Source organism: Coturnix japonica, chromosome Z (genome assembly GCF_001577835.2).
Source record: "Coturnix japonica isolate 7356 chromosome Z, Coturnix japonica 2.1, whole genome shotgun sequence".
NCBI classification, from domain to species: Eukaryota; Metazoa; Chordata; class Aves; order Galliformes; family Phasianidae; genus Coturnix; species Coturnix japonica.
The window spans coordinates 56,784,130-56,809,251 of NC_029547.1; the positions used below are offsets into that span (position 1 = coordinate 56,784,130).

A 25,122-nucleotide genomic window follows, 5' to 3' on the forward strand; every position below is an offset into this window, starting at 1 on the left:
AAGGAGTACCAGGGGTGCTGACCACTCGCCCAAGGGCGCACTCCACACTGCAGTTTTCGATTTCCCCCTTACCAAACCAGCAGCCCTATAGCTCTCATCTCACAGCGGGAGGCAGATACAAGGACCGCTCACCTGCCCGCAGCCCGGCCCGCCAAGAGGGGGCGATTCCCCCTCACACACGGGCGTTGGGGCGGGACGGGCCCGCCCAGCCCTGCGAACGGAGTGGAGGGCGCTGCGAGCCGTCCTCGGCCGACACTGCGCCATGGAGCGGAGCGGGGCGGCGGGCGGGTGGGTGCCCATGTGCCAGAGCGTCCTGCCTGCCCACGCCAACCACCGCGGGGAGCTGAGCGCCGGGCAGCTCCTCAAGTGGATGGACGCCACCGCCTGCCTGGCAGGTAAAGGGGCGAACGGGAGAGGCGTCCCCGCAGCCATTTGCCGCTTAGAGACCCTCACACACACCGCGCTCGGATGGGGTGGGCGGCTTTCAGCCTCCAGAGACCCGGGGGGGTTGGGCTTCGAGGGGGATGGTGGGTCTGAGAGGGAGCTGCGAGAGTGAGGAGAGCAGAACAAAAAGGGAGCAGTGGAGGGAGAGTCAGGGATGGAGCAATGAGAAGGACTAGAGGGAGGGAAAGAGAGCCCCTAACTTAAAGAGTAAAAAAAGCCAGCCACTTGAAGAACATTTAACATCTCTGTGATGACTTATGGCAGCCATGTACACTTGAGCACATGAAGCCTCGTGGAGAGCAGTGCGATGTGGGGAGCGTGTGCTCTCATGGCATTGCTGTGCCCAGCTGTGTGCTGGCTGTGCTGGAGGCTTGCAGCTGTATGTACAGGCTGGACCAGGCTCTGTGCACCTGATGTAGCTGTAGGTATCCCTGTTCCTTGCAGGGGAAGTGGATGAGGTGACCTTTAAAGGCCCATTCCCACTCAAATGACTCAATGATTCTATAACCCTTCAGATGGAGAAAGCAGTGGGATGCAGGAGCAGCAGCTGGCACACCTCTGAGGGCCACTGCAGGTTTGCTAAGAGGTGTGATATAGCACTAAGGAATTGCATTGTGTTTGGCCTTTTGGTTATTTCTCTCTTAAAAATGCTCTTTTTGAAAGGTTCCTCACCATAGCAAGAGCGTCCCAGCTCTGCAGCAGGGTTGGTGCTTTCTTCCTGGCCTGCAAGTGAATCTGTGATCTTTATCAGCTGCAGACTGGTTGCAGAACTTGCTTTCAGTCCACCTTCTCTACCTGTTTTTCCTTGGTTTGTCTTAGAACAGTAGCAGTCAGTCATGCTGCTCATCCCATTGCACACAGACGTTTTTTTACTGCTTGAGTTCTGTGTCACAGCGCGCTGAACATGCCAGACATGGATTTTTTTTTGCTTTAGCACCTTTTCTCAGTGCTAGTGCCTACTGCAGTTGCCAGCACCTGCGTCACACCTCCCGTGTTCTGTGTCCTGCTGCTTTAGGCTTAACCCAACTTGCTGCTTGCTCTGCTTCTGAGGTTATGAGCTATCGCCATCATACTCATCATCTTCTATTACAACTCCAGCCTCTTAGTTGATAGGGACCTCTTCGCCTCAGTGGTGTTCCTCATGAGTGCCTTCATGTGCTTCACCATCATATTTTAAAAGGGAATTTCTCAGGTACTCTGATAACATGTGCATCATCCTCTGTCTTACCTTTCCAAGCTTATTCTTGCACATTTCACTAAAAATATTGTGTAGGCCACTGCTGTGACCATGCTACCAAGGCAGTAAACAATTTTCCTTTGTCTTGGAATTCTCATGTAACATAAACCTTCTATGCAGATATAACGTAGCCAAGATTCACAGCATCCTAGTTTTGAGGTGATTGCTGGGGTTGCTGTAGACCTACTAATACTTTTCGTCCTGAAACATGCTTGTATTGGAGTGTCCATTTTTGGCAGAAGACCATAAATAGAGCTTTCAAACTCAGGAGAATCAGTATAATCATCCAAACTCATCTCCTGATACTACCCTTACTTCATGGTAAGTATTACTCTTATTTATCTCCCTGTTTTCTGAAGGGTTTGCATATTTTCTTTGGGGTGACCACAAGACAAACTGGGATCTGCTGCATTTCATCTCTGTCTCTCGTGCACAAATAGGAATGTGTGGGTGAATGGTTTGCTGCTGGAGCAGTGTAGTAACTCTGTGTCCTGTGTCTCTTTTGAAGCTGAGAAACATGCTGGTGTGTCTTGTGTGACAGCATCTATGGATGACATACAGTTTGAAGAGGCTGCCAGGTACAAAAACGGCTAGCAATCATCAAATGTTTTCACTCCAGAGTTTCTTATTTGGCAGAGATAAGCTGAGGCATTGTAAAAATCACAGTAAAATGGGCCAGTGAACTCTCCAGAGTTACAGGGTTCAGTCTCCAGATTGCTCTTTCCGGTCTGACACTACTAGAAACAAATCAATTTCTGAAGTCCAAAATAACCTGTACTTATTTGACCTGGCAACACTGATACCATGTGAGAAAACAGTGGCCTAGTGATCTTTGGCTATAGTTCATGTGAACGCTACACGACTACTAATCTCACTAAACAAGGAGTACCCTATTAAAGTTACTGTATGATTTTTTTGTATTGTTTGTATCACAAATGCTTTTTTCTCACCATCTTTCTTTCAGCTTTTACTAAAAAAATTATCTTGTAGCAAAACAAATGTTATGCATTTGTAATTATTTAATACTAAGTCTACAAAGCAGTATGGTGCTTAAAAGGCAAACAGTTTTTTAAAAACATTTTTCATGGTTTTCCAAGGAAAAGGAAAGATACTGTAGGAACAAATAGCACCTTGCTTCCCAAACTTTATCTTGCCTTGAACTTACAGCCATTACTTGTAGCTAATGCTGTAATGAGCCAGTTATGTAAAAGCCATGGTTTACTAACAATTAAATTGGCAAAACCATGTGTGGAAGTTTGTCACATTACAGAACCTGAGCTAGTGCAACAGCAAGACACAATCAAAAGAAGAAAAGTGGCCTATTAACTTCTTATTTGTGTATTTTCACCTTAAAACTAGAAATTTATGAGTACGTAAGTGATGGCACATTTGTGAGAGAACTGCTAACTTACCTATGTACATGCAGGGGTGACTGTGAGAGCAAGCCAAGAAACACTGCCTGCCAGATGTACGGCCGATGGCAGCTGAAAACAATACATGAATGTAAAATAAGCATTCACTCACACTGAACAACAGATTTTTAGACTAGTGGCTTCAAAGGCGAGAACCTGAAGCAGTAGTACAGTGGGTGAATGCGGTCATGCTGAAATCACAGCGTGTTCTTCATCTGTTGTACAAGAAGCTTTAAAATGTTTGTCTTCATTGTATTTGTTCTGTGGTTTTAAACTTTTCCTTAGAAAAAAAAATCTGTTCATGAAAACTGTAATCACAGGGTTCTGCAAATAAAGTCAGGGTAATGTTTCTCTTTCTGGCACAGTATTTCAGACTTCAGTAGCTTCGGACCCAAGCTTGTAAAGAAGATACTGTCCTTGCTGATTTGTTTCTAACTGTTTTTCTTGTTCTGCTTCCACTTACAGTGCCAGGTTTTCATTATTAACATTAATTTATGCACAAGCCTAATAACTGTGAAGTCATTTCATTAATTATTCTTCAGCCTCAGGTCAGCTATAATGTTTCCAAAACTTCACCAGATTATACAGCACAATAAGAGAGCTCTTGTATTTTCTAAGTTTTAAGTTGCAGGCTGTAAGGTTTTGTTTTCCTAACTCAGATTACCTGGTGTTCTGTAGGGATTAACTTTCCTGTGCTTATATCTTTCCAATTGGAATGGAAACACAACTTTTCATGGAACATCTATATGTTGCAAAACTCAGCTTTATGTCGTGATAACAAATAAATCCTTCCTTGTCTTTTAAAATGCACCAGCTCAGTGGCAGTAAGAAAAACCTGACTGTAAATGACAGTTCACTTTCGCTAATACTCTGCTTGTGAATCATTCTGATAGATTTCAGACTCTTCCTGCCAGTTACAAGAGAAAACGTGATGTTCTATGACTTCTGTCCAAGCTAATCGGCTGTCTTGTCTTAGATAAATTGGTTTTTCCAAAGGCAGAATACATGATATAATGTAAAAAATTCCATTTTGAAACAGCTCCGAAAGTACATAGAAAGACATTTCCTGATCACACTGTCTTGCAGTGTCCATTCTGACATCTTTATTTTCTGATATGGCCATGGACCCCAGGGAACACATTTCTGCAATGAAATGTGAGTTCATGTAGGCAGGCTTGAGTACCAGGGGAGATATAAGTCAGTCTGGCAGTGTCTCTGAAATCCGAACCTGTCTTGTTGCAAGGCTAGCTCCTCAGGTTGAGTGAGATCACATCCAACTTTATTATATACTTCCCTCAAGTTCTGCAGTTCCTCAAACATCAACAGACCCAGTCCTACCTCTCCAGCCTCTGTTAATGTGATGTTCTCAAAAAGAGGAAGAAGAGTGGGCCATGCCCACTACCCTGGGGAGCTGTGCCATGCCCACAACCCTCTGGTTCAGACCCTTTCCCTAAGCAGACCCTTCTCCATGTTTGTGGCCTTGCCCTGGGCACTCTCTGACAGTTCAGTGTCCCATTCACACTGCCAGCCCACACGCAGTGAATGTATGAAATGCAGTGAAAAAGAGAAGTAGTTGTTCAGAAGTACGCTGCTGGGACAGAGGGGACATGCTGCACGAGTGAAACACAGAAAGTAAACTCCTTCCACATCCTTCAGAAACTTAAAAGAGCATTTGGAAATAGAGCACAGATTTGAAGTATTTCCTAGTGTTTATGTATGTGTGTGCTAGAGAATGTATATAGAGTATATCCTGTGCACTTTTGCAGATAGATATACTCAGTAACTTGGGGTAACTTGTGGCAAGATATGCCTTTGAGCAAAAGCAGAATCTAAGCCAAAATTTCTGGAAGACTTGGGTGCTGGGCATACCTGATGCCATACAGGTACCAAGGATGATAAGCTTACGCTGCTTTCTGACTTACTGAAATCATTATTGAGCATGATACTGAGTATGATTGAAGCCTGACTTACAAATAATTGCGCTTAACCTTTTTCACTGCATTTGCAGTGCACAACGGAAGGTACAAACTGATCACAGCTAGTGACAGTTTCATCCAGAGATTTCCTTCTCTATTATTAGGGATACCTAGAGAGGGAGGGAGGTGCAAACCATTATTAAGCTGCATGATTACACACCATAAGAAGATTTTACTCTTCTTAACAGAGTTGGACAAGTTATTACCATCAAAGCAAGGGTGAACAGAGCATTCAAAACCAGCATGGAGGTAAGAGATTACCACTTGTATTTATAATCATGCTTGAAGTATGGAGAAGAGGTGGGAGGAGGAATGCAACAAGGGCCCAGCCTTACTGGTTTCAGAAAGCACTTTCTATTGATCTGTAAACAACATCACCACCTAATGAAACTCTAGTTTCATAATGACTGTTATAATTCCATGTTGCCTGTTAAATAATCCATGTCAAAGTAGAAACTAGGCCCTGAAGACTTAGAATATTTGGTAGATATTATGGACATGATGGGATAGATGGTGTTAGTCCAGTACAAAGCTATTTACCTCAAAGGAGTCTTTGGGTCAAAGACTCAAAGGAGTCTTTGGCTGGTCAAAGCCAGGCTCTACTGAATATGTGGAGTTCTAAGGATTTTTGGAACTTGTGATATGAGAATATTTCTCTCAGTGGAGTGCATGTTCTTCATATTGTAACAGTGCATTGGCCTGTAACTTGAAATTAGAACTGAGCCTTAAGGATACTTTTTCCTGACTTCTGCCCAAGTCCAGCTTTTCTTAGTATCAGTGGGGATTATGAATATTCTAGAAGATGCACTCCATAATTTAAAAATGAAACATCAGAAGGTTTGATGCACATCAGGCCTTTTTCAGGGGTAGATTTGGATGAGAACTCCAAACAATACACAAGTGATTAGATATTCATAAACAAAATGTCTGCCTTACTTTTTATTTTACTCTGCAACTGGTAGGAAGCATCCATATACTAAATATCGATATTCTTAAATGTTCAGAGCTCTGTCAGTCATAGCAGATCAGTCTTTTTGATTTTGTTCTTTCTTTAGGTTTAAGAGACAGGATGCGATTAATTTGATACGCATTGCACTGACTTATCTCAGTTCAACTGACAATGCTGTAATTACTTTTTTTGTCCCTTTGTCTCACTACCTCCTTCCCTGTAGGTTGGCATCAAGGTTACAGTGCAGGATGTTTTGACTAATGTTGAGAAAATTGTGAGCGTGGCATATGCAACGTATGTAGTCAAGCCAGTTGGTGCTGAAAAGGTACTCTTTCTGTTTGGTTCTGTGGTTGAAGTTGGGACCAAGATTCTCTGAAACAGTGCAAATTTTATATTGTGAAACATGGGAAAACACAGATAAGAGTCTGTTCTGTTCAGTAGTAGAAAAGCAGCATAAAGTCCTGACAATAAGGAAAGTGGTTTTTCGACAACTACTCTGAAATTCTTTACCTTTTTATAGTTTTTTCCACTTTGTGTTGCACATTTACTAGTAGTAGGACTAGTGCCATTGTAAGGGCTCAGTCTTGACAGATGTATGCTCTGGAAGAAATATCCCTATGAGTCTGCAGGATCCCTCTCCTTTACATACATGTAAGGGTCTTGGCGTTCATATATTTGTTTTTTCTTTTTTATTCTTCACCTTTTTTGAAGAGATTGTTCAAAGTCACCACTATTCAGACAGAAGAAAATTTTTAAGCTGCCTTCCAGTGTAAATTAATTCTTAAGCATTCATGTTATATAGCTTTAATGCCACTGTTGTTTATTCTCCTCACTCTTTGGCCCCCCGGAGTTGTTCAGATATCAGTCATGGTACTGTTTGGCCTTCCCATTGTTGTGCCCAGCAGGCACTGTTCTTCTAATATTTTCCTGTGAGTGAGGCGGTATATTCTTCAGATCTTCTTAATAAACTGCCTTTGTATGTGGTCTGCTTCGTAATACAAATTGCTAGAATCATATTTCATATCCGACTTTCTTGACTCTTTTAATGTGTTACAAAAATGCATCTGTCCTTTTAAAATATCGACAGGAGATTCGCAGAGTAGTCACAGAATCATAGAATCACAGAATCACGGGATGGCTTAGGTTGGAAGGGGGCTTAAAACCCACCCGGTTCCAACCCCCTGCCGTTGGCATGTTTTCTGCCCACCTGATGGCCCAGAACCCCAGCTGTTTCTTTTCTTTTCTGCAACAATACATGACAACTTGCTGAAGAAAGAGTTCAGAGCACTTTAACCAAAAATAAAGCTCTGTTTACCTCTGAAAGGTTAATGGCTAAATTGGTTAATCTGAGAGCACTAAAATATTATGAGGTAAGGATTGTTTATTAAACATTTGATATCATAGCCATGGCATTAACCCATTTACCCTTTGCCCAAATTTCCAGGGAGGTTATTTCAGGATTAAATTGGTGATCATTAACTATGATTAGGTTTAAGACAGGACTGCCAAGAGAGAATTTAAGACTTCAGTTCTAATTCCATTGTAAATCAGGGTGTTTGGGTAACTAAAGGACAATTTATTTTCAAGCCCTTTTTTCCTGATGCTAAAGCTGTGCAGAGAGCAACAGCGTACATTCACCATCTTAATCTTTCAGCTGAGACATTTGGAAAATGGGAAGAAAGTTCTTGAGTAAGATCAGAGATGAGACAAGGAGACTAAAAAAGTATTTTGAGTATGGACTCTAAGACTGAGAAATAGTAGCAGCAGTACCACATGACACAAAATATTGATTTTTTCTGTGTTACAGAGCCTGTGCATTATTTTAAGGCTTCTGGAGCCTGATCTTGTAAATAAATCACACAAGTGATATATTAAGGTCTTTTTTTTTTTCTTATTTATTTGTTTGTTTGTTTAAATTGCATGTGTCATTATGGATAAGTAGATATAAAAGCTAAAGGAATTTCACTGGGTTTTAACAAATGACTCTGAAAAGATAACATGGAATCCCTTGAACTTTAGCTCTGTGCTTGTTTGTATTAATCAGATGTGTAATCTTGGACAGTTGATAACAAAAGATTATAGAAAATGCTGATGCTGTTTTGAGTTCAAAGTGCATGGTATGATTGTGGAATTAAGAGCCTTTTTTTATTATTTGTATAGATTGAATTAGAACCTGTAAAGCTTATGTCTGCAGAAGACTATCTGGAGCATGCCCTGGCTACTGAAAGGAAAAGAATCCGACTGGGCTATCAAGAGGTCTTTCAGAACCTAATGCAGGAGAGTAATAAGGAAGGTGACCACTATGGTCAGTATAAAACATGGAATAAATAACTTACAGAGCTGTTCAAACATCTGAGTATAGCTTCTTGAGTTGGTGGTGTCATGTTGAAAAGAGTGTGCCAGATCTGTGATGCTGTGTTGGATAGTTGCACTAATAAAATAGTATATTTCTTTGTCTTTCAGAAATTCCAGATTTAAAAGCAGGATTGAAGGCTAAGTACATCTTGAGTAGGTGTGAAATGCAGATCTTCTTATAGATTATGTGTAATGTTCAACAGATCATACAGAACTTTGCAATACAGTAATAAAGTCCTGTAAGACTAGTTATAAGGTAGAAAGAAGGATGAAGTCTATTCATGAATATGACTGTGCAATAAAGTGCTGGGAACTGTGTTCTTGCTGTGAGATATTTCCAACATGTAGAGTATTCTTCATTATGCAATTGTTAAAACAGGTTAAAAAATTTTTGAACTCCTCAGGAGCAAGCTAGAAAAATTTAGTCGAGAAACAAGTTAATCTTTATTTCTGATAGAAATCTCTTTTCTTAAAGGCAGTTGTATACCACCAAAATTGCTATATATAGTGACATGAAGGAAATTACTAACACATTTTTAAGAAATCCGCTCATATTTTGAAGTTCTGAACTGTAGCTGAATAAAAGCTGTGATCAGCATGTATCTTTATTAAGGAAAGATGAAACATCTTTTAAAAATGAATTATAGTCTTGATTTAATAAGATTGTGTAGAGGCTACTACAAGAAAAGAAGTATTTGGTCCACTGATAATTGCCTCATAGAAAGTGGCTCAATCCCATGGAAGACATATCAGAGATGCTGTTTTTTATTTCACTGCCTTGCCTAGATATTTCCTGGAAGGACCTTATCATGGTAAACACAAATTCACCTACTTCAGGAGGCAGAATGAGCAAAATAGCAGGAAGAGAGAAGAAAGTACTGCATTAGAGGCTTCCAGATAGCATATTCAGAAAGTGAAGTTTGTCTTCTGAATAGATGTTATGCAACAACTTAAGCAGTGCCAAAGTTCAGGTTAGTCAAATGTGTCCACAGAATTATATAATCATAAGGCTAGTTAATTAGGGCAAAATTCAAAAGTACAATTCAGGTCAAGTAGCAAGTATTATGGTTGTGTGCTTTGTAAATTACTGACATCATCTCATGCCTAAAAGCATTCTTTAAAAATAGAACTGGAACAGCAAAGTGACTAGTCACTTGAAAGTGGAATTGGAAATGCTTGAGTAGCAGAAGGTTAATTCACATCTGTATTCTCTCCTTATTTTGTGCCTTATGTTGTGTTTCTAATAATGAAAAATCTGTAAGTAGCAGGTTATGCAGTAATCATGCCATACTCCAACCTCAATTTAACACATATGCACAGATGCCTATCATACACAATGGTCAAAGTCTGTGAAAGGCTGTTGAACACATGACCAACAGTTTTAACAGTATCTATTAGAGGTCACGCATAGCAAAAATTCATAACACAAGTACAGGCTCTGACAGTTGACTGCATGTGTTCTCAACTAATCAGGCTTTGCAGTTATTGCTTCTGATGAAACGTCTTCAAAGCAGATAGCCTGGGAAGGGAGGACCTCTGTGCTGTCGTGGTCATAGACGTCGAGCTGCATCATCCACCACGTCTAGCTAGCATGGTAGAACAGAACAAATCATCACTGTCTTTCTGCCCTTAGAAAGAACAGAGGTCTTTCCCTGTCTTCCCTTTATCACTTTTCCTATTCAGTGTATTTGAGGCAAATGGCACGTTCAGTAACTGAGAGTATTTTCCTTTTGGCTATCAGAGTTAATAGCTGAAATAATTCATCGTACATTGCTGCTATATTTCAGATACTTTTGAAGAGGAAAATGCAGTTTCAACTGACCTTACTCATGTACAGAGTATTGAGCTTGTCCAACCTCCTCATGCAAACCATCATGGAAACACTTTTGGTGGTCAGATCATGGCTTGGATGGAGACAGTGGCAAGTATTTCAGCAAGGTACTTTTCTTCATCATATTCTTTGTATATGTTTCTAAGTGGATGTATTCCTCCAATTTGATCAGGTTTCAGTGGGATTTATTACGTGAAAAAAGTAGATCCAAATCTTCTTGCCTTTTCTTCTGAAGATTGTAGGAGGTCTTCAAGCTGTTTATGTGGTACATTTACCACAGCTTGCCACACCACTGTGGGAGTAATGTTTTGTTCACTCTGCTAAACATGCAGACCCTAAGGCAAAAAAGGCTTTATTATTTGCCTGAAACTCCCTGGAGAAAGTCGGCATTAGGAATAGGAATGAATAGAAACCCAGCCTCCTTGTGGTTGGTGCAGTGTTTTAAAAACAGAGGCAGACATTAAGTCAGAATAAAACTTACACTGGCCCTATTTCAGTGGATAGCCAAAAATAGAGAGGCTTCTAAATGGTGGTCTGCAAATCCTTATACCAGAGGAAAGAGTAAATCAGGGAAGAAGAATCAGAAGAACCAGGTTCTTTTTTACTGATGCACACACTAAATGGATGTTTAACCTCCACAAGTTACCTAGCCTTTAAGCCCCTTCAAGTCCCAAATCCCGTGGGTTCTGATATTTTATACAAAATATTTCTGTGACACTGTCTAGCATTGCTTGTCATTATGGCCTGGGCATATTGTTATTAAGTTTTTCTTCCTCTGAATTTGAGCCGTTGTTTTTCTTCTTCCTTGTTCTTGGATGGCATACAAAGCTTCTTTGTAAGCAACACTTGAATTTCAGTTTGAATTCTTCTTGCATTCCAAGTGACCTATTTAACTGCAGGGGTATTAGATTTGCTTTCGTTTTTTAACTTCAATAATTAGATTACTTTCCCATTCATTTTTCGTGTATTTCTGACTTGGAGACAGTAGTTGTACTATTAGGAATCTATGAAGGATGCTCTGAAAGTAATGCCTCATATTTCATTATGCTGGCCCGTGTCACTAAAGACAGTTGCTGGTAGTATGGCAGTAGAGGCTGAATCTTCCTGCCAGTACTGTTAGATTTTATTTCTGTGCGACAGATGGCAGCAGAGAAGCATCTGACATGGAAGTGCATATGAAGCAAAAGTGTGTAAGTGAATTATTCTGTGCAGAAAAAATTGCACCCAGTGACATTTATTGACATTTGCTGGGCATTTACAGAAACCAACCAATGGGTTTGAGCACAGTGAGCAGTGGGTGGTGCCTTTCAGCAGCGGTGACAGCAATGTGAAGGGCAAACCATGTTCCAGATGCCTGTGTTATGGGTGCTACATGTAGGCTTTTGTTCATCGCTGTTGAAAATTCATGGTGACTATGTTGAGAAATAGCATTTCATAGCTGAGAATTTGCTCTATGAAGTGGTGGTGGTGTGCTGTTTGTATCTGTTATAGCTTCCATGGAATTAAACAGGAGGCATTACTTTTGGAGCAACCTACACGCTTTCCTTAGTTAGAGCAGCTTGTTTTATTAACATGAGAATGCACTGACCTTACTGTTGTGTAATTTCATTGGCTTCAAAGGCTTCAGATTCGTGCCATGATTTGACCCAAAATGTTTGCTTGTTTTCATTTGGTAACTTTGACCTAATGAGAACTCTGTTTTATTTTTAAAAAGTGAAGGGAACCATCAGCAAAGCAAGTACTGAAAACGTTTTCATTGGAATAATGAATGTCAAACATGCTTTGTCATGTTGACCATTTCAAGATTAATAACTGATGACAAAGAGTGATTGAAAACAGCGATGCTGTGATTTCTGCTTGAGAAGCAGCTAACTTTCTAGAAACCTTTTCTGAGGGCACTTGTAATTGGATGTGACCTTTGAAAGTGCCAGTTAGGAGTTGCTGTGGCCACAGATTTTGACAGAGAAATGGAGCAGGAGGGCTAACACTTGAAAAGGTAAATTTGTAGGGACATCTGAAAGGTTACTCACCTTCTCCTCCCTCTTTTTTGCCTGTATGATAGATGAAACTCTTACAGATGATAGTAAGTAGTCGTTTGTGCCAGATCAGTCACTTCTTATGTCTTAAACTTCCGTAAGTGTTCAGGCCGTAGCTTTCCAGGAGAAACAGAATATTTAGGCCAAATTTCTGCTCTATTACTCTGTTTATTTTCAGTAATACTGTATTTGCAGCTTTATGTTGAACTTTCTAAATGAGATAACCACTGAATGTTTTAAATCAGAAGAGCAAGTTATTCTTAATGAAATTACAAAGTCATTTGAATGTCTAAGTCTATTAAAAAGATGTACCAGTCAATTAATTAGCAACAGATAATTGTGTGCATTTAACAGTACTGGAACATTAGCTTCCACAGTTTTAGCTTCCAGAGTGGAATTGAGTTAAAAGCTAAGAATTCTACAAAACTGTATTTTCAAGTATAAAAACTGCGCAATGAAAATCTAGTTTCAGATACTCATATGCAGTTCTTAATTGAGGAGTTTTGCACACATACATGGGAATTGAGAATATTTTTTCAGAGTGTGAAGATGAATGACATTCACATAGAGTGTTCATGTGATATAAAACAATGTCTGCCAAGTGCTGGGCCTTTACTACACTTCAGAACTGCTGAAGAAACAACAATTTTGCCCACTGTAGAGGGCTTGCAAACTAGACACTCCTTCCCCTACCCTTGCCCTGGAATTCCACAAACTCTTAAACACAGTAGAATCATAGAGCATAGAGAAGAGTTATGTTGTTGGAGTTCCCTGGTGTGGATGACACAGTGTGGCAAAATTATTATTTTAGCAGTGTAGCTTGGTTTTCATAAGGTGTCTGTTCTTCCAGTGCTCTTGTCCAGGGAACAGCTGTGCTCATGCACTCTTTATGTAAAGAGTACAGTCTTCAGTACTAGACAAGAAAAATTCTACCACAAAATGACACAGGCAGCTTGAAAAGACCGAACAAAACAACACAGCTGAACCTGACAGCATGTAGTTGAATGCAGTACGTATCAACTCTGACACAAGAAAGGAGCTCTATACAATTGGACATAGAAAAGAGTATCTTTTTTAAATATTAGTATTTAACTAAACAGGTCAGAGTTTCTGAATTGGTAAGGAATTGATTCAACATCTAGCTCTCCCACTGTGTGTGCTAATTAAAACTATATGTGCATTTGGTTTTATGAGTAGTTTTTTATTTTCATTTGTATACCATGAGCAGAAAATAATTGACAAAAAAGCAAAAATGTGTCAACACTAACAAGAATAGGTCATCATTTCTTCTTTTTTGAACATTGTTTCTCATGCTGAAGCTTTATGTTCAGGTTTCTTTAATTGCTTAAAGGCTTTATGATTTAGCATTTTTGCATATTGAGCATCAACCTGCTCCCCATGCAGTAATGCAGATGTTAATGAAACTACTCGTGAAGTAGGTGGTTGCTTTGAAGACAAGGTATTCATGGTCTGGCACCAAAAGAAAGTAATAACAAACAGTGAGAATTAATTAGTGTTTGTAAAGTGTATTGAAAGTGAAACAGCATATCGTAAGTAGTAGCATTATGTTTGAAGCTTGAATTAAATGCTGTTGGAGCTGATCGCTTTAACTGTGTTTTGGTGAGCTATGGAGTATGCTCTAATCACTGCTGACTGCAGACTTAACAAAGAATGTTCTTTAATGTGACTGGGTGATTTGCTCTCTGCCTCTTTTGTTTCTTTTTCAGCCGCCTTTGTCGTTCGTATCCCATCTTGAAATCTGTCAATATGTTTAAGTTCTGGGGTCCATCTGTTGTGGGTGACCGCCTTGTCTTCAATGCAATTGTGAACAATACATTTCAGAATAGGTAAGGCTTTTCATATACTTATTCCTTGAATTCTCCAGCACCTGCATAACTGCATGCTTCAGGTTTTTAGCTAGTAGTTGAGTCTGCTTTACTGAACAAAGTATTTTGCAATTGGGACTTTGAAAGATGTGTCTGTACATATGTGCTTATATATGTGCCTGGCCCACATTCACTTTGCAATCATCAGAGCCCCAGATTCCTTTTTTCAGGGTTACTCTCATCCCCTGGTCTGTATGCACATGAAGGTAGCCTCTTCATGTTATACTTCTGCTGAATGTAAGATAAATGCTGTCCTGCTCACTTTTGCTGTGAGATCTGTTTTCTCACTGGTGTTTATATTTTGCTATTTAGTTCAGTTTATTCTCTTTTTACTCATTCTACTTGTTTAGTGTCACATTTTATTTTATTTTATTTTATTTTGTTTTGTTTTGTTTTGTTTTATTTTATTTTATTTTATTTTATTATTTATTTCTGAAAAGCATCTGTCCATATGGAATAATTTATTTTGTGTCCTGCAGAAGTATTTGTGTAAGGCTTCATGAACACTCAGCAGTCCTTCTTAGTACATATCTGTGCTACTTCTGCATCACTGGTGGTAGTTCAGTGATTAATTTGAGCTCTTATTTCAGTGTGGAGGTTGGTGTCCGTGTCGAGGCTTATAACTGTGAAGAATGGATCAGGAACCAAGCAAGACATATTAACAGCGCATTTCTCATTTTTAATGCTATGAATGACAAAGGCGAGCTGCTCACTTTCCCCAAAATCAAACCTATTACTAAGGTCAGTTATTGTCCTTATACGAGGATGAATCATTGAATCATAGAATTACCCAGGCTGGAAAAGACCTTGAAGATCATCAAGGCCAACTGCAGCCTAACCATAGTACCCTAACTCTAACAATCCTCTGCTAAATCATATCCCTGAGCACCACAATGTATGCATGGAATTATGTAGTCCTGCCCAGCACACTGCATGTTCACACGAGTGGCCACTGTAGACTTGCTGGGAAAGCAGGGGCTAAATAGGGCACTTGCATGGTTCTTCTTGCAACATACAAAGCCTGTAAATGAAGTGTTTGACTCTGATTACAAAATTAATTGTTATCGCTTTGGACATCCAAAACTGACAAGTGCATTGGAGACTAGTCATCATTAGAACTTCTGTACTTAGGGAAGGAAGGAATGAAGAGAGAAGAAGAATCTTCTGTGCATGTTTTCCACTTTTCTTGTTTAGTCTCCAGCAACTGTAGAAGATGCCCAGACAGCAAAAAACTGGCAAAACCTAGAAATGCTAAATGAATTCTTATTTTTAGAAAATTCTTAAGGATGATAAGAAATAGAGTTAGTGAGAAAACCTTGGGAATCAAATCTCATGACATGGGCAGGCTTTCCACTTCTTTTGGCATGGAAACAGAAGCATGTGTTTCCTTGAAAGGAGTTCACTGGGCGATGAGAGCAGTGTAAGCACTGTTGAATTTTTTGTTATCACCTGTCATTAGCTAAATGCCCCAATTAATGAGATTTTTAGAAACCAGCATAGGAAGAAATGAAGTTATTCTTTAACATCAAGGTATCCAGTGTATTAGGTGAAGTCGTAAGGTTCACTCCTGCTTCACTCTTGGACTGTTTCCAGAGGAAAGACTGACTCCTACTCTTAAAAAATAGGGGAAAAAAGCCTACAGCATCTTAACTTATGCCAGAAGAACTGTGCTTTCCTAAAAGACTTGTCTTAGAGGGGCATCCACAAATTGAATGTCAAGATAAGAGGATCTATACCCTTTCCCACACAGTCAAGCAAGCAAGTCTAGGAAAAATGGAAAGTATGCTCGAGGTTATTTAAACTTCCAGTGGTTATTAGACTGAATGTGGCAGCTGAAATTATTAGTCGGAGATATAAGAAAGGCTGAGATGCAGTAATCCGGAGATTTGGCTTATTCCAGGAAAAGCTGCATGTCAGCTATTTAAAGGAAACAAAAAGCTCTTCACAAAGTATCATATCCTTCACAGTAACGAGTCTTGTTGAGCACAGTTTGGTTCAGTTTTTGCTCTTGGGTCTCTTCTGTGCTTCAGAAAATAAATGCTCCCTGGCAGAGCAGTTGTAAGGGAAGGGAAAGACCTGCTGATTTGAAAGGCAAGGCATATCTGTTTGCACTGTGCTTGCTTTTTGCCCTCGGTGAATGTGCTTTGAAATAGAAATTCTTCCATGTGTCTGGCATGCTTTGAAAACTAGATAGTGGTGAGCTGGAATGATAGTTTATTTTGCTAGGTGCCACATTTTAGAAGGAGTAGAATGTAATTATGGTACACTGTGTGGCTGACCCTGCATCAGGACCAAAGTTCTAGGAGTATGCTGCTGCAATATGATTTTTTTTATTGGATTGATTTTGTAACTTAAAGGAATAAATCAAGTCAAAGTAAACCACTGAATTGGGTTAATCTGGAGAAAGTCCAACGTATCATGGAATCATAGAATTGCTGGGTTGAAAACGACCACAACGATCATCCACTTTCAACCCCCCTGACATGGGCAGGGCCACCAACCACCAGACCGGGCTGCCCAGAGCCACATCCAACCTGGCCTTGAATGCCTCCAGGGATGGGGCATCACAGCTTCCTTGGGCAACCTGTTCCAGTGCATCACCACCCTCTGTGTGAAAAACTTCCTCTTAATATCTAACCTAAACTTCTCCTTTTCCGTTTACAACCATTCCCCGTCGTCCTATCACTGTCCACCCTCATAAAATGCTCCGCCCTCATAAACAGTTTTATACGGAGTACAGTTTTACATGGAGTACATATAATTATCATGAATTCATGACATTTGTCCATCTGTTATATTTGTTAGTTAGCCTGTTTGCTTATTTGTTTTGTGTGCTTGTGTGTCCCTTAAAGTAATCAGATGTGTCATGATCTGCTTGTCTTTGTCAAGGACGGTGTGAGGCGATACCATGGAGCTATTGCCCGAAAGAGAATTCGACTTGCCAGGTACAGTTGAACAACAGAGAAAATTTTATTTTGAAAACTCATTATTTTCAGTATGTTCACTAAAAAGTGATAATTTGTTAAGAATTCCTAAATCTGCTCAAACATAACTGTTATGCTGCTTAACTATCCAGACTGTTTTACTTTAGTTGTATAAAATTATTAGGGGCTGCTCACCCCATAAGCATTTTTTTTCTTGAGGTTATTTTTGTCTCCCCCATGTTCTTTGGGGAAAAAGGAGTTACTGCAAGCATGTTGTGCAAGGGGGAGTTGGTAAAATATTTGTAAAGTGTTTGGAAGGCACTTAACCCTATAGAACTGGTTGATTTGGGCATATGTATAAAAATACAAGTGTAAATAACTGTTTCGTTCTGCTTTTTTTTCTTTTTTAACTTTGTTTTAGGAAATACATGTTGTCTGCTAAAGAAGACAAACCTTATGATCTATGGGAGAAAAGCAATGAGGTGATCTTTGGAATGTGTCCTACCTTCTACCTGAGTAAAACGGTGTACGCTTTTTGAGTGTGTAAAAGAGTTGTCAGTTTCCACACTGTACCTGCTGTACTGGAGTATTGTGTTGTTCATGGAAGAATGGATAAGTGTGTGATAAAAAGAGCATTTTTGTATTCTTAAAGGTTCCTTACCTATCAGTGAAAGAGCAAGTTTTGTACAGAATATAAAATGAGTCTCTGAGAAAGAACTTTGTACCTAATAGTCCCTTAAGTAGCAGAGCTGTAATGAGGACAGGTCTCCTGAAGATTTATGTCCCAGTGTGCCTCTTTTTTAAAAAGGTCTCAGAACTCATGGAGTTTTACTGTTTCTAGTAAGCTGGAGGAGGGGCCTGGCAATGTGAACGGACAGGTAAACAATGAAGTAAGGTAAACTTTGCTGCTGTGGGAAATAAAGGTGAAAATGTGTTAATTCCTGCCTAAGGTGGTATGCGTTTTTGACTTGGATATGCAAGGCCAATAGAATCTGCCAGTGCCATAAACTAAAAAGCAGTGATTCTGAGTTCAGGTGAATTTGTGTGCACTGGAAATGTTGTTTCAGGTTGGAACTGTGGTTAAATTTTCATTGTATTTAAATTCTCAGTGGCTTCCAGAAATATTTTCAACATCTTTTTCTATTACATTTCGAAGTAAATAAATTATTAAGAATTATAATCCAGGAGGAGATTTGCTATTAACAGTGGAATCTCTGTATATGGAGTCTTAATCTTGAACTAGATTTGTTTTCTGCAAGACAATAAATATAACTACGCACTTATTGCTAAAAGCGAAATACTTAGATTTATTTGGTATTAAATTTAAACCTTTCATTAAAGACTCTTTTTAAGCACTTTTACAGTGCTTAAAAGAGAGCTCTATCCAGTGTAGGCATGCATAAATAATAGATATGTCTGTTCTTTCTCTGTTCTGAGCCTGCTTGGTATAGCAACTGCCATGGTAGACCACAGCTTGATAGCAATGAGGAGGTTAATTTTCTAGTAGGTTTTAATTACTTAGGGAAAATATAGACAAAACCATTAATTTAACAGTCTCAGAGGTTACCTGTACTAACTCTTGGGTGGTCACAGTTTCACTGCAGTGATCTGTAATTGGAGAAACCCAAAGTGGTATTTTGTAGTTGTTCAGTTAGGGTTATTTTGCCATCAGCCATGTGAGCACATAATCTAGTTACTGAAGGTATTCGATTCAGAAACTGCTGGGCTGTATATTCTGGAAGGGAGGCTTTATGGGAAGATGTACATCTTTTTGCAGTTTGTAGACAATGATTTAAAAAAAAATAAATTAATTTCTGGAATGTTTATTATGGTTTTACCATTCGTTTTCAGAAATATATCTTAAATTTCAGGCATATATGAGTTACAGCAATATAGCTACACTGACATACCTGGCAGCAAAACCAGGATGGGAAGTCACCAGTACACTGAATAATGTAAGTACGTAGTTATAAGTATGTAGCTACACGACCTTCTAGGTAAGAAATGGGTGGAGGAAAGCAAGGATTAACATTTGTAAGCAAATACATTGGAATGGCAGTGTTTGGTTTTACTTTGGCTAGGACTGAAAAACAAAACTTCCAGAGTTACCCTTGAAAGGCTGTAAAGCTGTTTGTCCAGAGCACTGTTCAGCCTGAGAGTTGCATGGTGGTCTGATAGAACGCGTGGCTAGCGAACAAAGAACTTGAGATCTCTACAGAGCAGGGTTGCAAGAGTGGTTTTGAAAGTAGAAGGAGGTGCTGTGAGCACTTAAACACACAACCACAAGACTTGTAGGCCCATATGACATGTTGTCCATACCAGTATTCACTTTACAGAGACGGGTATTAACAGCTGTTACTCCTGCTTTATTTTGTGATTCTGAAGTCTTGAAGAGTGCATGACTTGTTTACTGCCTTACCTTGTGAATTTTTTTTCCCTGTTCCAAAACATGAAAATAGATGAACATAAAGAGTCTATGTTGCATGAATGCTCACTAGACCCATCGACTTTTAATTTTTAACTTGGCAAAAAGAACAGCAGAGATGATGAAGCTTGTGAATTTTGTATCATTTAGGAATGAAAATCTGTTAAAACTTTCCAGGATTTGAGAAGCAAATTAACAGATCTAATACTAACAGTTCAGTGCATAGATCAGTGCAGGCACAATCACATTTTGAATAATGTTTCAGTTTACCATCACTGTGTGACTGATTTGTGTGGATGAAGGGGGCTGCAGTAGTTGAGTTCTACTACCCACCTGTTCCAACATCTTCCTATCCTTTAAAGACAAGCTGCTGTACTTCATAGGCTGGGGAGATGTCTCAGGGTAGTAGGGAATTCATATATTGTATAAAATATATGAATATATGTCACTGTGCTATCAGTGTATTTGATTTTACATTGTGCTGTATCGTATGTCAAAATTAGTTGTGTTTTTAATACGTTGTTACCTTTTTCAGATAAAAATATGGACCCATGAGGATGGTGATGTCTTGTCTCTCAAAGTAGAAATGCAAGTAAAGACAGCATCGCATGTAGCTTTCTCCCTTTTGTCCAACTTCATGTACCGCCAGCAATGGGACAAACATTTCTTGTAAGTACTTACCTTTGTTTAAAACTGCTCAAATCCACTGACAACTAACCTTTTCTGAGGCAGATATTTTTTGAGATGTTGACACTTTTCTACCTAATTAAGAATAAATTGGTGTAGGAAGTTGTCATTAAAGATTCATTAGTCAAAATATGGATTGGGTTTTTTCCCTTGAAAACAAAATTTAATTTCTCCAAAACCTGATTTAAAAATAAGTTTGCCCTGGCCCATCACAAAAGCTGGGACAGAAGTTACTTTTCACAAAAGTGAACAAAATTCCAAGCATAGATAGCTGTATATTAGAAAAGTTAACAAAAAGGTTGTATATAACTGGATGTTCGTATATGGTAGACACTGTGATAAGTAAGAGCTGAAAGCTCCATCGTATTTGTCCTCAAAATGCCCATTTTAAGGAAAATAACGTCTTCCACAGTGTGTCGGAATGGGTTTCAGAATATCTGTAAAAGGTGTTTCCTTAATTTGCTTTATATTACGTTGAAATATCACCAGACAAAATTGAATTGATATGATACTAATTTAATTAGGTAAATGTTTTCTTAAAGTAGAAGCTTTTTCAGTTAATTACTCTGCCTTGGAAGACTTTTATTACAGAGTGAAAATAAGTGGAAGAATATTTAAAATTTAGTGTTTTCTGCCGCATTAATGGCTTGAGGAAAAAAAAGAAAAAAAAACAAAAGAAAGAAAAAGAAAAAGAAATCTGAAGAAAACTGACATTGCTTTTCCATATGTAGAGACAGAATTTTGGGTTTCTTAAGGCTGTCATGAAGCCTCATTCACTAGCGAAAATAGTGAAGTCAGTTACTGCCAGAGGAAAGGAAAATTCTGGAGTTTCTTTTTTTGTTCTGGAAACTGACAGATACTGATCAGTACTTCCAAGAAAGACTATGTCCTACTGGGTGGCCCTTTCTAACACAGCAGAACACAGCTTTGAATAAAATTCTGCTAATGTTTCCCAATTATCACTCCTGTGATGTGTCAAATGGACAGTGTTTGGTCAGTCAGCAAGTATTATGGCACAAAAGCTAATCTCATTCCAAACAGGAATGAGTAGTATGCAAAATTTGGGCTTTTAAGACCTTGCTCCAGCATTCTACAGTCCTTTTTCCTGTTTCATGGACCAGAAATGTTGTGTCAGGTGATGCTTTGCATTAAAACTCAGGTTTTCTCTATTCCTGTCACACATTTGCTGTGTCAGCAGGAAAACTATGTGTTGAACTTTAGACTGGAATACATGTTGTTCAGTTGCTTTTCATAAGAGATACTATTACATACGACAAGTATCACATGCGTGTTCTAAATGCTTTTGCAGAACTTGTGAAGTCCTACAGGCTGTGAGTGAAGATGACATAATATATTACGTTACCGCTCCCCCTCCACCCATGACTGGCCTTCAACCCAGGGACTTCGTGATTCTTGTGTCTCGAAGGCAACCCCTTGAGCCCAGGTAAACACAGAACTTCAAGTTGAGCTGTGAGCTTTGGACCCCTAGTTTGAATTACTGCTGACCTCTACCAGTGCCTGTTGTTCAATGGCAAAGACACCTGATTTCTTAAGAAAAATTGAATGAGTGACTGATTTAAAATATACATTGATACCTGGGACTGCACAACCAGTTCTGCTTTACAAAGTTGACTCACAGTGAATTCAAAGCATCCCAGATTTCTAGCATATTCTGGCATTGCTTCTCTAATAGTGACTCTTCAGGAATGGTGTATCGTGAGAGAAAACAGGCCAGAGTTCCAAACAGCACCTTGGCAAAGCATGTCCATGTGCAGAAATACACTATTGAGCATTTTTTGTTGGTTTTTTTTTTTAATTACCTTATAGTCATATTTAATGTAACTCTGGAGGAATTAGGGAAATGCCTGAACTTCACCAATTCTTCAATGTGATACATTTATTGTGTCAGAAAATGTTGCTGCTAAATGTTGTTTAAAGAAGACTGCTGATTGATCTAATGTAGATTGATTTTTCTTTTTCATTAGATTTCCTTTAGTTCTTGCATAATGAAACATGGATAAATGGGGCTTTTTAGTCTCTTTTGTGTATGTTATTCTTTATTTTCACTATAATTTCTTACATTGTATAATTCTTAATGTTAGTGGTACATCACTTCTAAACAGTATTCTGTTCCTTGCATGGGTTCTTTTGCCCACATCTGGGAACTGGATTAGGTCTGTTGTTGCTGGGGCCATATCCAAGTCCCCACAGAACTGAGGCCCTGATGCTGTAAGCTTGGATCGTGGAGAGCTGGGGGAAATGGGTTAAAAAAACCCCAAAACAAAACACAAAGCCAAACAGAAAGGAAATGTTGTATGTAGGGATCATTCTTTGATTTTTCACACAAGTCCTCACAATTGGAGTCTGTAGTGAAACATTTTCAAAACGAATGAGCTTTTGTACATATTTTAAGCATACAGGAGTGTATTTGCCTTAATATAAAAATGACATCTCATTAAAAAATCTGTAGACTGTAGTTGTGGTCCTTTACATGCATCTTTCAAAATATATTTCTGGAAAAAAACATTATGTTTTTCTGCTTGCATGGCAGTGAACCCTACATAGTAGCTGTAAAGTCAGTAACCCTGACGTCTAAGCCACCTTCTTCTGAACACTGCAGAAGTGAAATCCTGTGTGCTGGATTCCAGATCTACAGTGACAGCAGCAGCTCCTGTAGGGTGAGTTGCTCTGAAGGAGCAAGCTAGGCCCTGAAATAAAAGGGCTAACTACTGCAGTCCAGGGTTTTTAATTTCTTTTGTTTTTATTTAAACAGGTGCATTACTTCAATCAGATGACGTCAGGTCTTATGCCTTACTTAGCTGCGAATCTTATTGGCTCATCAAACTCTATTGAAGATGCAGCTTTGGAGTGCATCAAGTTCTTGGAGCTGAAGGGCAGCAAGCGCTGAAGTTAACACAAAGCTGTGAAAAGAGTGAGAGACTGACAAGCAATATTGGTTTGAGTTTTTGCGTATGTGTTAATTGTTCTGTAAGTTACTTTGAGTCATGCAGCTGATACTGGGTTTGAGCTGGATTTTGTGTCAAATTAGGATTAGACTTCATGCTCTAAACTCAGTTTTTCAATTTTTTTTTTTTAAAAAAAAGATTAAGACACAAATTCTGCTCTTAAATGTGTATTTCATTGTTGGATTGGGCCTAGAGCCATCCAGTCAGTTCTAAATTAGTAAATACTGATCAGTCTAATATGCAGAGGACTGGTACTACCAAGTAGCTTGTCCGGTTCTCTGCTCAGTTTGTCCAGGTCCCTGCATATGCATTACATCTTGATCTATTACACCATACAGCAAGGTAGTGTTTGATAATCTGTTAATGCTTGTAGTTTGCCTGTGTTTTTCAATAAATTATTGCTTTTCAGGTTACATACCCATCGTAGTTTTTATTAGACTGTATTTCTGGAAGGATTTCAGTGCTGATGGAGGTGCTGGTCTTTTGGAGAAGTGCTGTGACCTCCAGCTACCAGGTTCTGTGTAAGACTGTTCTTCTGACCTTTCATTAACATATAACAGGAAGAATCTTGAAACCTCTCCCAGATGAAAAATAGAAAATGGTTTCAGAGGTTTTATTGTGGTGATCCAGCTCCTAAATCTGTGATACAAGGAGCCTCAGGACAGCCCTTTTCACAGCACAGAAACCACTGCAGCCCAAACAGGACAAGCAGCTGCTCTCTGCTTTGGCTGCTGACGGTAGGATCGTTGCCTGCAGGAGCTTCACAGGACACAAGCTTAGTCGTGGTTATGCTTGCTGTGCCCAGAAGGCGGTATACTGATAGTGAGTGAGTGTGCGTCTCTGCAGTGCCGGTCTTTAGTGAACAGGGACACCTAGCGTTCAACTGCGAGTGCACGCACAAAACTTCGGGCCAAAGAACCTGAGCTCTGTGCTGGGCGCTGAGTTGCCTTTCGTGCAGCACAATTTGCGGCCTGCCTTTAGAGACACGCACTGAACTTAGCTTAGGGGAATACCTTTTAAGCTGGAATAAATGTCTGTTACAAAATGTTTGTCTGTACTGAAGTGACAGTTTTGCGCTTCGTAATAATTCAGTGATTTCATCCAAATCCATTCCTCTTCCCCACTTAGATGTGTGCTCTGATTATTATGAACTGAATCTGTATAGCATATTACCTGCCTTAATATCTAAAGCAGAACCAGGAAACCTAAAATAAGAGCTCTACCTATTGTATTCTTTATCAGCATTTTATGAAGGAAAAAAGAACACGTTTACACAAATGTTTTAAGACAAATTTGCTTTTATTCTGTAAGAAATGTGAAGTTTCACAGCCTCAGTGCATTGTCCTCAAGTATCTCAAAACCCAGTTCTGAGCTCAGGTTTGTTGTCTGGTGTTAGTTCTGTGTTCGCAGCAGGACTCTGTATGAACTAACTTCAATGATAACTAATTATTTAGAAGCAACATTGTTGTTACTGTTTAGCTTTCTGTCAAAGACGGCTGCTTATTAATAAATAATGCAAGCTGCAATTTTTAGAAGGCACATGTAAGGCTTTTGGAGCACAGCCTGCAGTACAGCGCTGAGAAGGCCGATGGTACAGGGGCTCCAGCCCACATCCATACAGTGCAGGGGAAGCAAAGCACAGAGATGCAGAAGAGCACCTGCCAATGCTGTGCCCAGACCCCACTTCAGAATGAAAGCAGCATGTGAGCACAGCTTGGAATGTATTTCGCTACTTATATTGTGCTCATTTGTTCAACATAGATGCAAGTAAAATTCTGTCACTGTCAGATGCATAGGAAACTTGAGAATATATGGTGACATACTGCAGGAACTCTGTCCTTCCTTGGCTTGAGGAAACTTCATAACATCTACCAGAATTTCCAAGTGGAGGCTGCTTTCACCATTTAAAAAATTCCACCATGAAGAAGGCACATGTAAGTAACAGAAAGTTTATTTCCAATACCCCAAGGGACATAAATACTGAAGATAAGATT

The 25,122-nt window shown here is 39.4% G+C and overlaps 1 protein-coding gene across 3 annotated transcripts; it reads left to right on the forward strand.

The window, feature by feature from the left end:
* Positions 1–215: 215 nt before the first annotated feature.
* On the forward strand, positions 216–23,545 carry ACOT12 (acyl-CoA thioesterase 12). Of its 3 annotated transcripts, none has more exons than XM_015849767.2 (15): positions 216–395; positions 2,190–2,259; positions 5,258–5,318; positions 6,242–6,343; positions 8,179–8,323; positions 10,161–10,311; positions 13,968–14,087; positions 14,717–14,867; positions 17,016–17,071; positions 17,472–17,532; positions 18,922–19,005; positions 20,011–20,144; positions 21,472–21,606; positions 22,714–22,840; positions 22,936–23,545. In XM_015849767.2, the coding sequence occupies exons 1-15, from the start codon at positions 263–265 to the stop codon at positions 23,068–23,070; spliced, it is 1,665 nt and encodes a 554-aa protein (XP_015705253.1). In that variant the 5' UTR covers positions 216–262; the 3' UTR covers positions 23,071–23,545. The 3 variants fall into 3 exon arrangements, with proteins under 3 accessions (XP_015705253.1, XP_015705254.1, XP_015705255.1); XM_015849768.2 differs by lacking the exon at positions 216–395 and adding an exon at positions 529–2,002; XM_015849769.2 differs by lacking the exon at positions 216–395 and having other exon boundaries at positions 5,174–5,318.
* Positions 23,546–25,122: the final 1,577 nt, after the last annotated feature.

Coding starts and splice junctions, on each gene's coding strand:
- ACOT12 (XM_015849767.2), top strand. CDS start 263: ATGGAGCGGAGCGGGGCGGCGGGCGGGTGGGTGCCCATGTGCCAGAGC. Junction 2,260..5,257: donor CAGTTTGAAGAGGCTGCCAG/GTACAAAAACGG, acceptor TCTTCTTAACAG/AGTTGGACAAGTTATTACCA. Junction 8,324..10,160: donor TAAGGAAGGTGACCACTATG/GTCAGTATAAAA, acceptor GCTATATTTCAG/ATACTTTTGAAGAGGAAAAT.